At 39.4% G+C, this 18,137-nt stretch overlaps 1 protein-coding gene across 1 annotated transcript in view; it reads left to right on the forward strand.

Annotated features, from left to right (window-relative positions):
• Nucleotides 1-18,137, forward strand: part of wdpcp (WD repeat containing planar cell polarity effector) — a 75,697-nt gene that overhangs the window by 16,162 nt on the left and 41,398 nt on the right. The window contains exons 4-5 of the mRNA XM_028468909.1: nt 13,769-13,851; nt 17,141-17,176. Coding sequence (XP_028324710.1) covers nt 13,791-13,851; nt 17,141-17,176 — 97 coding nt within the window. The 5' untranslated portion in view covers nt 13,769-13,790. The remainder of the gene's footprint in view (nt 1-13,768; nt 13,852-17,140; nt 17,177-18,137) is intronic.

Raw genomic sequence — 18,137 nt, forward strand, 5'->3', positions numbered from 1 at the left:
CAACTTAAAAAAAGACTTAGTGTACAGAGACTTTGACGTTTGGGCTTTGAGTTTTTCCAGCCTCGGAAAACTGGTGCATGGTTCTGTATTTTGTTTAAACTTAGGATCAGAATGAATCAGTCCCACAACTGGGAAATTTAGCAATAACAACAAGAAATAAAATATAAGATTGAAAATGAAAGAAAAGCTATAGATTTGGGGGCATTTCCAAAATCAACATACAAAACTGATCATTCAAAACAAACATAATGACTCTTTCAAATAAAAATAGACTTAAATGATTAAAAACAAAAGCACTCAAACCTCCACCAAGCTCCAAATGACCTCTTTTCCAGATTTTGTCAGTTATCTGGATCAATGATCCTGATCATGGTAGCATGATCATTCACACTTTAAACGTTCAGAAGAAATTCCTATCCTCATTAATAACATTACAGTAGATCCAAATGTAGGGGCATCCACATTTTTGACAAAAATCTCAATAAGAGGCACAATCCAAATCCAATCTGGATTAAATTTGGTGAGGTAATTCAGGAAGCACCCGACATAACTGAGTCAAATTTCATAAAGATTTGTCAATTAATAACCAAGATATGAATTTATGAAATTTTTATTTTTTAAACTGATCCACAATCAGTATATTGATTTGGATCTCCTCCAAAGTTTAATGGAACCTTCCATGATGTAAGATCTATCTTTGGTTAATTTTTTGTCATAATCTGTTTAGTGCTTTTGTCATAATCCTGCTAAAAATAAACAAACAAATAAATAAACACAGATGAACAAGTGGTGAACGATGTGTGAAGTATGTTGATTTAGGTTTAAAGGTGCTTAATGGGATAAACTCCTAAAATTTCCAGTGTGCCGGCATCAGTTTCCATGAAGAAAAAAATGCAACAAAAACACAGTTTTCCATCAAAATCAAATATGTCTGCAGTTTGAAAATACGGTAAATATCCCTGAAAACCAGATTTGATGTAATATATGCGTACTACTGTCTTTAAAAAACAAGATGAAGAGCATTAACTCTCTATGGATGTGTTTTTGTGTTCTTCTAAATGTGTGCCGAGACCTGTGTTTAGTGTTAACGTGCTGCTGGTGGTCGGGAGGTGAGGGACAAACAACGGGCCATCAAACAGCTTTAAAAGATGAAAATCCCAGTGACACAAACAAAAGCCTCGGTCACTGTGACACGTGTCACCTTGGCGAGGACGGACAGAGACACTCAGCCCCCGAGAATCCCTTTGAAGTCAGTGTGCGACTGCGCCTCTCTGTTAGAGGGATTGAGTTTCCCGGCCTCGGGCGTCGCCTCAGGGCAGATGCTTGGCTTTTAGAGGAACGCTCACTTGGATTAGCCCTGTTAGCTAAACAGGAGGGAAAGACAATAATTGGTGGATTAATGGGATCCCATCGAAATGTCGGAATCTAGGATTGTTAACACATTTTATTGGTTTGATTAGACCACACATCTGCCCTTCTCGCTGTTTGTCTTGTTCAGTAAATCCTGCGTCTAATCAAGACGTGATTGTACATTTCCCCCCATAACGTCTCTTTTTTCTTCTCTATGCTATTTCTCAGGCTTTGTTTGTGTTTCTGCTCTAGGCGTTAGGTAAATACCTTCACTGGTGCTGGTTTCCCTCACCGACCATTACCTCCTCTAATGATGTTTACACATCTGTTTAAAAAAACAACCCAAAAAACCACCACTCGTCTTTTTCTCTCTTCTCAAGGGCTTTAATCTTCTGTTCAAGAGGAATACATTGTTAAAGGCAAGCAGTTCCTCTTTCCTTCTTACTGCATAGCTATTTAACTTATTTTAATTAGGCCAGACTGTGAAACAAACAGTTTCCACAGACGTTTCCAATGTAAAGACATAGAATGAAGGCATTTATGAGATTTTTTTTAATTTGTCATTTGGTGGAGTTTTCATAAGGGTTTTCCTTCATTCTTAGGGTGATTACTTGTGTTTCTTCTCCAGACAAGGAGGACAGTGATTGGCTTGACTCCATTTTTATTTTAGTTTGTTCCCAGTATTCCCCGTGACATCACCTCACTCTGTAAGACAATCAATTTCAGCCAGATTTAGATCTTTCTGTGTAAGCCCCAAAATAAACATCAGCCTTTGACAGAGTTTTGTGGTTAAACCCAAGAAATCACAATAAGAATGAAGTAAATGTATCCGTCTACAGGACTCCATATCCCATTTCTGACAATAGGAGAGTGCTTACAGTGGAGATCAAAACAAACTTTCTCGCAGCAATTCACTTTATCTTTAGCAGTAAAATGTTTGGTCTCCAGCAGCTTTTATAGGTTTTTTATATCATAATTCCGTACATCATGATTATCATGATCGAGCTTTTGGGGCTGAAATAACTATTCTATTGTTGAAGGTTGCTGCTGCTGCTGCTGCTGCTGCTTCTTCTTCTTCTTCTTCTTCTTCTTCTTCTTCTTCTTCTTCTTCTTCTTCTTCTTCTTCTTCTTCTTCTTCTTCTTCTTCTTCTTCTTCTTCTTCTTCTTCTTCTTCTTCTTCTTCTTCTTCTTCTTCTTCTTCTTCTAATTCTTCTTCTTCTTCTAATTCTTCTTCTTCTTCTTCTTCTTCTTCTTCTTGCTGGTGAGAATTGTTCCTTCCAGCGGCTGAAATCCTTTCTGGACTTTTCAACTTTTCAACTCTTCACCTCCTCGTGCCCTGAATAGGTGCTTCGGGTGATCTGTTGGTTGCTCTGCTCACACACACACACGCACAAAAATGCCAATGACAATGAGATTGCCCAGCAGCCATGTCACCTTGTGGTCCTTTTTCCCCTGTGATTGACACCTCCTGCGTAACATATGAGCACAGAGCCACTGTACCTGGACTAGTATTACCTTTACCTAATTTTCTTCTGCCTGTCCGTTGCCTTTCTTCTTTCTGACAGCTCAATGGGCTCCTGTGGACTTTATGCTTGTGTGAATGAAAGGTTTTCGGCCTGCTGCCTGGCGCCACTTTGCCCACCCATCGCTCTGCTCCTCAATACTTTCCGTCCTGTAATGGGACCGTTGAGAACACCGTACTTGCTTGAGTGAATGTAATGGGTAAGTGCGTTCAGCCCCGCGAGGCCCTGCAGAGCACTTCCTCCCTGAAGAACCTGTCCTCTCTTTGTCTCGTATTTGACTGCTCAGAGACTTCAGCAGGGCCCGAGGTGACTGTGAAACAGACAGCTTGGTGGAAAATTAAAAAGTCCTGACAAGAACATCAAGTAGCAGGCTTGTTAGCGAAGAGGGGGCAATGAAGAATTTAGCTTTTCAACTGGTGGGTTGGGAAATGTCTTCATTTTTGCATAAACAAGCAACATTCTAACCGCTTGTTTTCCCTGTAATCTTGAAGGACATTTTTTCTAACTTGGGCATATTCTTCCATGATGTGTTGGTTGATCATTTTGTCTACGTTTCTTTGATCTGATGACGTTAACCCTTGGAGATTTTTGTAGGATTTTTAATTAATTTATTTGCAAATTATGGTGGAAAATAAGTATTTGGTCAATACTTTGTAATGTACCCTTTGTTGGCAATGACAGAGGTTAAAAGTTTTCTGTAAGCCTTCACAAGGTTTTCACACACTGTTGCTGGTATTTTGGACCATTCCTCGATTGCAGATCTCCTCTAGAGCAGTGATGTTTTGGGGCTGTTGCTGGGCAACACAGACTTTCAACTCCCTCCAAAGATTTTTTATGGGGTTGAGATCTGGGGACTGACTAGGCCACTCCAGGACCTTGAAATGCTTCTTAGGAAGCCACTCATTTGTTGCCCAAGTGGTTTGTTTACTATCATTGTCGTATTGAAAGACCCAGCCACATTTCATCTTCAAAGCCCTTGCTGATGGAAGGAGGTTTTCAAATCTCACGATACATGGCCCCATTCATTCTTTCCTTTACACAGATCAGTCGTCCTGGTCCCTTTGCAGAGAAACAACCCCAAAGCATGATGTTACCACCCTCATGCTTTACAGTAGGTATGGTGTTTTTAGGATGCAACTCAGCATTCTTTCTCCTCCAAACACAACGAGTTGAGTTTTTATCAAAAAAGTTCTATTTTGGTTTCATCTGACATATGACATTTGCCCAATCCTCTTCTGGATCATCCAAATGCTCTCTAGCAAACTTTAGACCGTCCCGGACATGTACTGGCTGAAGCAGGGGGACACGTCTGGCACTGCAGAATTTGAGTCCCTGGCGGCGTACTGTGTTACTGATGATAACCTTTGTTACTTTGGTCCCAGCTCTCTGCAGGTCACTAGGTCCCGCCATGTGGTTCTGGGATTTTTGCTCACCATTCTTGTGATCTGACCCCACAGGGTTAGATCATGTGTGGAGCCCCAGATCTAGGGAGATTATCAGTGGTCTTGTATGTCTTCCATTTTCTAATAATTGCTCCCACAGTTGATTTCTTCACACCAAGCTGCTTACTTATTGCAGATTCAGTCTTCTCAGAATGGTGCAGGTCTACAATTTTGTTTTGGTGTCCTTTGACAGCTCTTTGTCAAAAATGCTTAATAGGTTCTAATTAGGTTAGATCTTGTAAATAATTGTGTTTGAAACAATACACTCAAATCTAAGTCTTGCCAAATCTTGTGAGATTGAGAGGGACCGCAAGATTTCATAGCTATAAATTAAAAGTCAGTTTCTTCATGTCTTCCAAACACTTGCTTCACATTTAACCACCCCTTTAATGTGAAAATGTGGTGAAAATGCTTGATATTCTCCTAATAACAAGTAAAGGAGGATACTGTATATTACGTGTCTGAGGAGAATCCTCGTCCTACCAAGCCAGTAGTTGCTGGAGATTACAGGATTGTATTAGGGTGCTACCTTTTGAGTTGTCACGCATTTTGATGATGAACAATGAGAACTACAGCCCCATTCTGTGGTTTATGAAAACAACAGATGTGTGCAAAACAACAACTTCTCAATGTATCACAGCAGTAGGTTGTTGTACATAAAGTTATCACTGACACAAACGGATACTGTGCCTGTTACTAATATTAAGATTGGTCAATTACGACCTGAGAATTCATTTTTGAAATTTTACCATCCAAAGTTCCACCTTCCTGCAAAATTCTGCTAAAAGACAAACAAACAAACATGGGTGAAAATATTTGGTTATAAAGTGCATCATAGCTATCCATAGTTACAATTCTTAAGGCCGAGTAATAATGAACGCTAAAGAGTTAAAGTGACCGCATATAGAAAACTAACTTCTCCACAGTCTAACACAGATGAAACTCGAGTCGCAGCAATAATTTTCCTCCAACGCAGGCAAACTCAATTTTGCTCTTTGTATTTGCATCAATTTTCTCTTCAAGTGCCAAAAAACTAGAGCTTGAGATTGTCTGTGAGAGATAAATCTAGCTGTGCTTCTTTTCAAACACATGCAGGGGTCAGACACCTAATGCTTTCTAATGGGAGGAAACAAATAGGAGACAAGAGTGAGGCTGAAGAAACCTGAAAAGGCAGAGAGACAATATGATGGGTGATGAGAACAGAGGAGGTAAAAAGGAGAGAAAAGAGTACAAATTTACACAAGCCCAGGAAGGTGAGAGGGAGCGCTGGTATGTGTGTGATGTCTGCTGCAGGTTGCTGTGTGTTTTTAGAGGCCGTGTCAGTCACCCTGTGGCAGCTCTTTAACCCTGTAATTTATCACATCACTCGTCTCACAGCGATGGGACAGCAGCACCGCCTCTGGGCTCCACTGTCCAGAGTGTGAGAGAAAACGAGAAAGGAACGTCGAGGAAAGAAAATTCTTCAGATGTCTGAATTTCTCCCAGATTACTTCTATTTAATTTCAGGAGCTTGTTGAAAATTTCTGATATTTGTTTCATTTCTCAGTCCAGAGTCGTATGTTGGTTATTTGATGACATTTCATTTTTAAAGGACCTATCATTCTATTTTAAGACCTTCCAATGTCAACCACAAGAATATGACCTATTTTCTTTCAACCCGAAAGTAGACGTGCGGTTTCTCTGAAGCGCCGCCTGTCCCCGTGTGAGTGCCTCCCATTTCATGACGTAGTCCTAGAGCTACGTCATGAAAGGGCAGTATGGGCAACAGGCACGCCCACAAAACTTTGTAAACACATTTCTACAGATGGAGGAGCATAGTTCTGTGGAACCTTTTGTTCTCGACTTGAGTTTGATACATGTGTGTAAATCACTACCCTTTCTCACCGCCACACTCAAAAAACTCAAAAAGTTCTCCACTAATCCTATAGTCCAAAATATGATAAGAGTCTGGCAAGAAGTTAGGAAATATCAAAAAGATTCCTCCTCCTTTTCCTGTTTCAGCCCCATCTGGGTCAATCATTTTTTCACCTCAGGAAAAATGGATGCAGCTTTAACTGTGGGCAGATAGAGGGGTAAAACAAATAAAGGACATCTATGGTATTAACGGGTATATTTTAACATTCAAAGAGCTGATAAAAAAATACAATATCCCTTGTAAACATTTTTTAAATATCTCCAGCTAAGGAATTTTGTGAGAGCAAATCAAAAACAATACATGTTTTTGACATGTTCTGACCCTACTGGACCCTACGCCCCTGACCCTACTGGAGAAAACTCTTATTAAAAATCCTTTTGGCAAGGGCATCATCCACAGAGTCTTCTAACTCTTAAGTTTAATGCCTGGAAGTCTGGTTTACAGGAGGATCTAACACTTCAACAGTGGCACAGAGCATGTAAGGCAGCCCAGACAGGGACGGGTAATACTCTCTTAAAACTCCTACAATACAACTGTCTGATGAGGGTGTATATCACTCCAGAAAAATTGAATATCCCAGACTCTTGCAATAGGTGTGGTGTAGATAGGGGAACTATCTTTCACTGCCTATGGCAGAGTGAGGGGGTTTTGGGAAGAGGTTAGATTAAATGAGCAGGACATCCTCTCAATCAGATTAGAGCTAGATCCCAAACTTTTTCTACTGGGCCTCTACCCAGCTCTTCATAATATAAAACGTCATGAAATGTTTTTTTTAAACATATGTTTTTACAAGCTAAGAGGACAATAGCTCTAAAATCGAAAAGCACGAGTAGGACAGGTGTTGCAATGTGGTTTAGGGAATTATCCTCCTGTTTGTCTTTGGAAAAAAATTCTTACATTCTTAAGAACAAACAGGAGACATTTCAAAAAAGTGTGTGGTCGATTTATCCATTACATTGAAAACAAAGACTTATCTAATCTGTTGAACAAACGTGGAGTAGAATAAGAGCACCCTCTGCTAAACTCTTCCCCCATTCTTGGGCCAATGGTTGTTACTGCAAAGAAACTTGTATGGACTCATGGACCCTGTTAAACGGGAATAAGCGGGTATGAAAATGGATGGATGGATGTCTAGGACTCTGTAGTTCACACTGTCGTGACACTGTTTTTTGACCTGCTGATGATGTATTGTTGTGAGTCATCCTAAAATGTATATTAAGAACAACAGCACAGTGTTGGTTTGTGCTAGCTTAAATAACATGTATTTGAGTCCTGACCTTTTTTTTTGAGGGCCTTTATTGTTTCTCTGTGAGAAAACTTGTTTCATTTAAATATTTACCTAAAGTTTTAGCCTGACTTTCTATTCTGCGCCTCACACACCCACACACACAAACATTTGGTAGCTCACAAAGACGCTGTGTGTCGCCTTTGCACTCGCGCTCAGTAACCACCCAGAGGGGACGGTGAAAGAAGAGCAGACAGAGATGCAGAGAGCAGACAAGGTCGTGGTTCCTGTGGACTGTCTTTGAAAGTTGACTCGTATGTTTTCCTTCCCACCCTTTGATGTTAAAGCAGTCTCTTTAGTCCTGTAAAGATGAGCTACAATAACCTCCACCCCCTCCTCCATCTTTATGTACACTGAATCTACAACACACAAGCTCCTCCAGTGTGGCAGCTGTCCACGACCTGGGCTGCTTTTTACAACTAAAGCTGGGAAATGATTAGAATTAATAGATCATCTGATTACCTCAAAGATTATTTTCATTGTTACCTTTGATTAAGTAAGTAATGCATATTGATTTTTAAATGGGTACAATATGTATTACCCCTAAGACTAGATTTTGTCAAAACAAATTACTAAAACGTTTGTTGGAGTTTCTTAATCAACCTGTCAAGCTCTTCCTGTCAAGACTCTGCTATAAATGAAAAGTTGGTGCCTCGTGTCTTCCAAACACTTGCTTCACGTTTAACCACCCCTTTAATGTGAAAATGTGGTGAAAATGCTTGATATTCTCCTAAAAACAAGTAGAGGAGGATATATTATGTGTCTGAGGAGAATCCTCGTCCTACCAAGCCAGTAGTTGCTGGAGATTACAGGATTGTATTAGGGTACTACCTTTTGAGTTGTCACGCATTTTGATGATGAACAATGGGAACTACAGCCCCATTCTGTGGTTTATGAAAACAACAGATGTGTGCAAAACAACAACTTCTCAATGTATCACAGCAGCAGGTTGTTGTACATAAAGTTAGCACTGACACAAACGGATACTGTGCCTGTTACTAATTTTAAGATTGGTCAATCACGACCTGAGAATTCATTTTTGAAATTTTGCCATCCAAAGTTCCACCTTCCTGAATCGATATATTGATCCGGATCCCCTTGGAAATTTAATGGTCTATCTTTGGTTGAAATTTTGTCAAAATCTGTTATGTACTTTTGACAAAATTCTGCTAAAAGACAAACAAACAAACATGGGTGAAAATATTTGGTTAGAAAGTGCGTCATAGCTATCCACAGTTACAATTCTTAAGGCTGAGTAATAATGAACGCTAAAGAGTTAAAGTGACCACATATAAAAAACTAACTTCTCCACAGTCTAACACAGATGAACCTCGAGTCGCAGCAACAATTTTCCTCCAACGCAGGCAAACTCAATTTTGCTCTTTGTATTTGCATCAATTTTCTATTTAAGTGCCAAAAAACTAGAGCTTGAGATTGTCTGTGAGAGATAAATCTAGCTGTGCTTCTTTTCAAACACGTGCAGGGGTCAGACACCTAATGCTTTCTAATGGGAGGAAACAAATGGGAGACAAGAGTGAGGCTGAAGAAACCTGAAAAGGCAGAGAGACAATAGGGATGATGGGTGATGAGAACAGAGGAGGTAAAAAGGAGAGAAAAGAGTACAAATTTACCCAGGAAGGTGAGAGGGGAGCGCTGCTATGTGTGTGATGTCTGCTGCAGGTTGCTGTGTTTTTAGAGGCCGTGTCAGTCACCCTGTGGCAGCTCTTTAACCCTGTATTTAACAATACTAATGATAATAAAATGTGTTATACAGTATAACAAACTTGATCAGAAACTAATTTGTGAAAAAAATGTCTTTAGCATCGCCAGAAGTTCATCATATCAACATGGGGTCACAATCCCAGAAAAGGTTGGGAACCACTGATGTAATGTCTATGTAGCAACAATAACATTATCTTTTATCACAGCGTAACACAATCACAGCTACAGGAGCATGTCTGCACAGAGTGAGGTCATTTGTCCAAGTCAGAGTCAGGAACAGAATCATAATCTGAATGTAGTTACAAGGCAAGCAGTAATGTTTTTCGCACTGTGATAACTTAGAGTACTTCATCCCACTGCTGCTCTTCGTTGATAACATGTTCTGCACACGTTTCAGATGTTGTCTCTCCCTCTGCTGTTCTCATAAGTCAGCAAATATAATTACATAACTTGGTCCTCTCTTTTTCGTGCAGCAGCTCCTTTCTTTTCATGGTGATTGTGCGTCTTACCCCCTCAGCAACTTTTACAGCTGCCCATTGGTCTCCAAAGATGGAGTTTGGCAACTGCAAAGCTCTGCAACATCTGTTTAAAACTGCCCTCCCACCACTGCAGGACACGTAAACCCACCGGGTCACGAAGAGGGCACGTGACATCATCAAGGAAGGATTTGTGCTGTGTTATATGATAATAGACATCTTAGATCTAGAACTTTAAATAAATCCTCATACTTGAGTTTTATTTGTGTTATTTAGGATCAGTCGGAGGGAAAATTGTTTTTTAAATGATCACCATCAAAGAGCTTTTTCAGCTCTAACTAGGGATGTAACGATTCACTCAACTCCCGATACGATTCGATTCACGATACTGGGTTCACGATACGATTCTCTCACGATTCATTTTACAAAATGGGACTGTACTTAAATGACTGAAAATACTGTACTATTTTCCTTTTATTTTTCATTGTCAAAAGAATCCCTTGATGAACTATTCAAACAATGCAATTTAACTAAAAATAAATCTTGAATGACATAAATAAAGGAATAATGCAAATGAAGAAGCCTATTCATTTAAATTCTGGTTCCATAGTAAACAATACAAAACTGCATAATAGTTATTTTTCTTTTTAAAAGTGCAACTGAAAATGTATTTTGTGACTTAACAATTTGACGTTAAAAAAAACAAAACAGTCTGCACTGTATTTGCATCAGATATTTGTTTGAACCAGCAGAGGGCGATGGTAACCCAGTGGTCGGTTGGCATGCAGCTAAGTGCAGTGAAGAAGAGATGCTACGCTAGCAGACAGGGTTAATAGAAAAACGTGACTTTTACAGATATTCACTTAATATTACAGATATTCTTTTGGTGCTAAAGGGGTAAGGAATCATTTATGAATATGTTTAAGAGTAGAAGGTGGTCAGAAAGAAAGTATTAGCAGATTTCGCCCGCCGCCATGACTTCTGGATAGCGCCCTCTGCTGGTTAAAAAGTACTGCGATTCAATTTTCACAGCATCGCATACCTATGAATCGATTTTTTTTTTTTTTTTTTTTAAAGGATTTTTTGGGCTCTAGTGGCCTTTATATGACAGTTGCTTGACAGGAAAGGGAGAGCAGGGAATGACACGCAGCAAAGGGTCCCAAGCCGGGAATCGAACCTGGGACCGGCTGCAGGTGAGGAACTACAGCCTCCATTTATGGGGCGGGCGCTCAACCCACTGAGCTAAACACCACCCCATGAATTGATTTTTAACTGCCTTACGATTAATCGTTACATCCCTAGCTCTAACCGCTAGCTATTAACTAATGTGTCTGTGTATTTCCCATTTTCAACTTCTTTAGCCGATAAATAGCCGATAAAATCCTTTTCCCCCCAATTCTCAGTGTTATAGCAAATCCAACAAATGTTTTCTAAAGCTTTATTACATAACAAATGAGAGCGTAATGCAAAACAAAAACAGTTGTTTAAATATACCGGGACACAATATTCACAAAAATATACACAAGACAACATGTGAATTTCTCAAGCGGATGTGTAAAATATCTATCTAAAACACACAAAAGCACAACAAAAACAGACAAAATAACTACACAAAATACAACACCCAACAAAAACAGACAAAATAACTACACAAAATACAACACCCAACAAAAACATAAAACATATACACAAACACAACAAAAACGTAAAAATGTACGCTTGTAAATGTGTTGTTTTTGTATCATCTTTTTTATTTTATTTTTTATCTCTAACAGGTGTCAGTAGAGACGAGTGAAAAGTTCCTATTAAACATAACAGCGAATCTACACAATTTCTCCTTCAAAATGACTGTTCCAACACGTTGTTCACAGACAGATAATGAATAAATCTGTTCCTGTCAAAGTTAAACGACGAAATGAATAAAGTGTTTTTTTAATAAAGCGGCAGAGGCAGCTGTCACTGGCGATATGAGGAATGTCTTTGTCTTTGTGTGAGCTGTCAGCTGTGAAGTGTGTGTCCGTCACTGTTCTCCTGTGATGTGTGTGTTGCAAGCCTCACCGGCCGTGACCTCATCTCAGTGTCAGCCAAAGTTCACCTGAATGTCTGTCAACCTCTGTGTCACGTCTGCAGTAATGAGCTTCTTCATTTAAAAAAAAAAAAATTTAAAACTGCAATGTAATATTACCAGTGTCTGTTGAACTCTGACGGTGGTCAATCTAACACTTGAACTTTAACACAGTCTTCCTTAAAGTCAAAACGCTACTGCGTACTGTCTTTGTTCTGATCTTTGCTAATGTAATGGATTTCACATATTTTCACCATGTTTTTCTGTTAAATGAGTGGGAATATGTCTAGCAAGTGTTTAGAAGAAGTAAACAAACAGAAGATTGGAATATAACTCAAAATCTTGCCTAACGGAATCTTACCAGACCGCTTGTTTGTGCCGATCTTGTGTGATTTGGCATAATTTGAGCATACTCTTTTAAATTTTTGATTTACCTTAATTATTAGCTATTAAGCATTTTTAGCATGATTCAGGGCTATTTAGTTTGTCAGTTTTTATAGCTGTATGCAGCACGAGGTACTAGTAAATACAGCTGAGTTATTAAAGCAACTTGCATCGAATCAAAGTACGCGCGCACGGATGTGTTGGGTTGAAACAGCTTCATACGGGTTGGAAGGGTTCGGGTCGTATTCTGTTGGGCTTGGGCCAGGTCGGGTCTTTTTTTTTTGGCCTCATTAAAGTTCTGTTCACAACCATCTTTAAACGTGAAGTCAGTGGCCCTAATTATGCAGAAGGTCATTGGGTTAGTAAAGAATCCACTTAAAAACCACAGATATGTCACTTTTAAATAGGGATGTCCCGATACAACTATTTCACTTTCGATATGATATCGATATTGCAGCCTTGCGCATCGATATTTATGCGATAAGATATCAGCACGAATCATACATACCTTTATTACTTATTTTGTAGCGTGGAATGTTAGAAAAGGCTTGATTAAGTGATGTCACTCAAACAGAGAAAAATAGTCAGCAACAGTAGGTTACTTTGTTGGAATGTGAACCACAGTCACCCTGGGATAGAAGTGTTGGAGAGGAAAATGTTATCGAAGAGCTTGTATCGGTGATTTTAGATGAGAAAGAGAAAGACGCATGTACCCTCCGTAGCTTCACATGAAGCTGCCTGTTATGTTTATAGTTGTATGCAGAACGAATGAATAAAGCTGAGTTAGTTAGTAAAGCCACTCGCATCGGATTATTGCATGTGCGAGCAGCCGTGCACAGATGTGTCAGTTTAAAGAGATCGGCTTCATTCGGGTCAGACAGGTTCGGGTCGTGTTCTGTCAGGCTCTGGCCGGATCTTCTTTTTTCGGCCTGATTAAAGCTCGACCTCACATGGTCTATACAGGCTACCTGGTGCCGTGATGGTGACCCCTGACCTATCCAATGAAATGGCACAAAAACCTGACTTAATGATGGCCTTTCTCATTTCTAAATATCTAATAGAAAACATTGACTGATGTATGTATGAATTTACTTGTTTTGTTGTGTTGATTTCACTGTCTCATGTTCAAAATAAAGATTACAAACAAACAAACAAACTTGAGGAAACCATTAATTACTTAGTTCTGTTAGTAATTACTCGTGTTACTGTGGTAATGGTAGAAGGCCACTGAGTGTAGCCTTGCACAGACAAATGAATGACCAACAATGTTGATAAACAAACACATATTGCAACTAAAATAGGGAATCATCTTTATAAATATCTGAAATCTGTACTAAATTGGGGGGGGGGTTGGTAGTTTAGGGTACTTTAGATCATAGAAAGGTGAATTGTAGAAAAGGACACTGCCTTGCTAATCTGAGCTATTCTCTGAATGTGCCTGGTCAGGTAGGAACATAGGTTGTCTACATGCTTGACCTTTTGACACATACCAGCCCGTCTATTGTGTCACATCATCCAGATATTTATCTGCGGTCATGTTTGGTCTTCCCACAATCTTTTCCTCTCTCCATCTTTCACTCCATTCTCTCCCTTTCTCTCTCTGCAGACTGGTTTCTCCGGGCCATCTGATGGCGTTCTGCCTGGCTGAGCTGCACTTGTGGTCCACCAAGGGCTCACTCCAAGTTAAAGGTAGCTCTTATTGTCATGTTGGATCTCAGTCCTGTCGTCGCTTACTTTGTTTTCACACCTTCTCCCCACCCTGGCTTTATCTGCCTCAACAATCTGACTAAGGCTACATCAATTCTCACCTTGTCTGTTTGCACTTTCTCTTGTGTTTTTTCACATTGTTTTCTCTGACTCCGACCTCTTTATACAAGTAGAGACATTGGAGCTACCTGTCGGGTCTGCTTTAAAGCCAGCACTTCTACACAAATACACAAAATAATACCCAGTGTTACAGAGGGGATTGAGAGCAGATTAAATCATAAATAAGGAAAGTTACTCTACTTTACGCAATGCACATTGCACATTGTGTTTTATTCCGCTTTGGATAAAAGTGTCTGCTAATTGAAATTGTCAATTGTCATTTTCATCTTATAATTAAACATGGTAGCACTTAGATATTGTTTAATGTTACATTCAATAGCTGAAGCATTGTTACTTACTTGCAAAATGGGTGTCAAAGCCAATTGCATTGTACGATGCTATATGATAGATAAGTTATGGACACAACTTGCATTCCCTTTGCCACATTTTTGCTTCTAACCGTGTCACACTTACAGACCTCTGTTACACTAGTGCACTGGAAAGGCCTTCACATTTTTGGTAGAATAGATCTTAGCGGTTCAGAACTAAGTCGTGAAAATTTGGTAAAATATTTTGGAAAGGTTTTGAAAAATCATTGTGAAAAAAGTGTGGGAACCCTGATGCCTATAGTAAATACAGCAGGATAATATTCAGGATGTACAATGTTGTTAACTTTCCACTAAATTTGGATATAATATATATAAAATAACGATATAATTGAATGAAAATAGTTTTGTACACAGACCTTATGCCAGTTTCCATCCACTCACTCACAGTCTAAAGGACGTAGAAGTGAGAAGCCACTATGCACTCAGAGAGACATGCAATTCACACTTTTACTCACTAGATGGTGGTGCCAGCAGAAAAATAGGAATATTTAAGTTGCTCACTCAACTTTAATTGTCTAAAGGACTGAATTGTAATCTGAAAAATACTTGAAAACTAAAATGGGCGGGAATGATTTTAAATGAGCTAATCAGAAGTAATCTCTCTGTGTGTTGGTTGATTAACACTCATTTAAGTCAGAAACAGTTCTGATAAATGAAACTCAATTCAATCAACTAAAACTATGACTTAATTGACATTTGCTGTCAGAATTTACTCTCAATGTCAACTTTGTTGCACCGAATGTCATCCAAGTCAAACTTTTCTAGCACTTTCCTTGCAGAGCCAGCAAACAGCACTTATCAGTTGATCTTCTCCATCAGGGAAACGTTCCCTATTTTCTTGTTTTCTCCTCCTTTTTCCATTCTGCCTTGTCTTTCACAGTCTACTGAGCTGATACTGTCTCTCACAGAGAGTCTGTGTGTAGAAATGTGTGTGTTTACACAAAGATTGGGAAGGATGTATAGCAGTGACATGTTGTTTAGTTGTTTTAGTGTGTGTGTGTGTGTGTGTGTGTGTGTGTGTGTGTGTGTGTGTGTGTGTGTGTGCGTGTGCGTGTGCGTGAGTGCGTGCATGCGTTTGCGCATGTTTGTGTGTTTTTGGTTATGTCTGAGCTACAGTACATGAAAACATCCGAGGAAAGAAATCAGCAGAGGCGTTTTTACTTCTAGATATAGACCCGATCAATCACTCAATCAATCACTCAATCAACAAACCAACTAAATTACCCATTCACTTCACAAAAATACCCAATGGACCGAGCCGACTGGCAAAACTACTCGACCAATCAACGAATTAGCAGGAAAACACTCAACCAATCAACTGAGAGAAACTGCTTCAACAACAAAACTAACCAACCAATCTACTGACAAATATACTCACCCAACCACCTAAACATCCAACCAGTCAACAAAACTATTAACCAATAAACAAAACTGCCTAATTGACAAATATACCCAACCAACCAAATAAACAACCAACCAATCAACAAAACTACCAACCAACAAACAAAACTTCCCACCAACCAACTAACTGACAAATATAGCCAACCAAACAACTAAACAATCAATCAACCACCCAACCAACCAATCAACCAACCAATCAATGAAACTACTAACCAATAAACAAAACTGCCAACCAACCAACAAACAAAACTACCCACCAAACAACAAACTAATTGACAAAAATACCCAACCAACCAATAAACACAACTACCAACCGATTAAACAATCATCCAAACAAGCAACAAAACTACCTAACCAACCAGCCAATCAACCAATTAACTAACCAACAAAACAACCAACCAACTAAATAATCCACCAACAAAACAATCAACAAAACTACCAACCAATTAACCAATCAACCAAACAACCAACAAAACTACCCAACCAACTAGCCAGTCAACAAAAATACCAACCAACTAAATAATCCGTCAACCAACCAATAGAGTGTATTTCATTGATGAATCATTGCTGTCACAAAGGCTCATCATTACGTGATTTAAATTCAGTAGTTTTTAATTTTTCTAAAACTTTTATCAACTATGAAGTGATCAATAAAGTGTATCATTCTGGCATTTTTAGTTGCAACGTTTTTGAAAATCGGATTCAAATTAAAGGATATTTGTGATTGCAAAACCCTGAAGTAGCTGGTCTGCATTTAGATTTGGATTTACTACACAGTTGTCATTTTTCTCTGCAACCTCTGCTTTTTTACTGAGCCTGAGAGCGTCCGTCCTTGGACGCACATGAGGAAGGAGGTTTTTTCAGTGTGTATGTGTGTGTGTGTGTCCTCTTGTATTAGTATGACCCAGCCCAGGAGCAGCTGCAACAGCGGCACCGACAGTCGTGGCGCGATAAAGAAACGATGTGTTGTGCGAATCTGAGACTGGCTGCCTCTGTGGTTTAGAGGCCTGCAGGAATAACACTCGCTCAGCAGTTTGTATGTGTGTGTGTGTGTGTGTGTGTGTGTGTGTGTGTGTGTGTGTGTGTGTGTGTGTGTGTGTGTGCGCTCGCTCGCTGCATGCTCCAGCTTTTTAAATGCATATGCTGCATGTGGGGTAAATCAGAGTTTGGGGGTCAGGCTCACTCCTGTCTTTATTAATACCCCTCCCCTTCTCCCCTTCTCTGTGGCTCTTATCTGAGCGGCTGGCAGACGGGCCGGGCCACTGGCTGATAGCGATTGTTTATCCCACGGTGCGAAATTGCTGATCTGTCTTCTGCTTTTCCCTGACAGCGAGATGCTCATCTCTCTCTCTTTCTCTCTCTCTTTCCCTCTCGCCCCACAGATACAGATATTGGCACCCATCAGTACTACGATAAAGGTGAGCCAGGTAAACAGTGTTATTATTGGCTGTCTGTTTGTGTTTAAGATAAGTTACATTTGTTTTGATGTTGGGTTGGTTTGTGATTTCCTCCTATAGAGAAGGAGGGGCCTTTTCTCTCTTCTCCTCACACGGATTATTGACCTCGCCTGTTTCTTTGTTTACACCACTCTTATTTGCTCATAATACTGATGGATGCTCAGGATTGGTCAGAAAGCCACAAGCTTACATGTTTACCACCATAACCTAGTTACTGATTCAAACAATTTAAATTTTAATCACATAATTACCGGAACATTTTACCGGAATCATCAACAACATAAACTCAAAAGGTGATGATATGATCGTAAATCATGAAGAAAAAATAGATAAATAATAATTTCAGCTGTCGGTGTTGAATAATAATATAAACAACCAACCAACCAACAAAATTAACAAAAGTATACTAACTAATCAAACAGCCACTCAACAAAACTACCAACCAATTAAAAAACCAACCAACCAATCAACTAAACAAATAGATACTGTAAATAATAATTTCAGCTGTCGGTGTTGAATATTAATATAAACAACTAACCAACCAACAAAATTAACAAAACTACCAAACAACTTAACAACCAACCAAATTAAAATAATAAATACATAATTTCACCTGTTGGGTGTTGAAAAATAATATGAATATTAGAATTTGGAGTATAACATAAACAACATTTTTTGTCGTTAGTTGTTAGAGTTATAATTTCTGATTGTTGTTAGAAGACTGGGCCAGTCTGACTCACAGACACACACACTCGGGTTGTCCACACAGTTGTGTTTATTATATGTAGGATTTACCGCCTAAAGCCTTAGACACACACTCGTGCACACACATGCTCGCAGGTTATTAGGCCTCGGCAGTTCTATCTCTGACACTCTCTGTTCCTGTTGACCCGAGGTCCTTCCACACAGCGATAGGGAAACT

The sequence above is a fragment of the Gouania willdenowi genome, chromosome 15 (assembly GCF_900634775.1).
Source record: "Gouania willdenowi chromosome 15, fGouWil2.1, whole genome shotgun sequence".
Lineage (NCBI taxonomy): Eukaryota > Metazoa > Chordata > Actinopteri > Blenniiformes > Gobiesocidae > Gouania > Gouania willdenowi.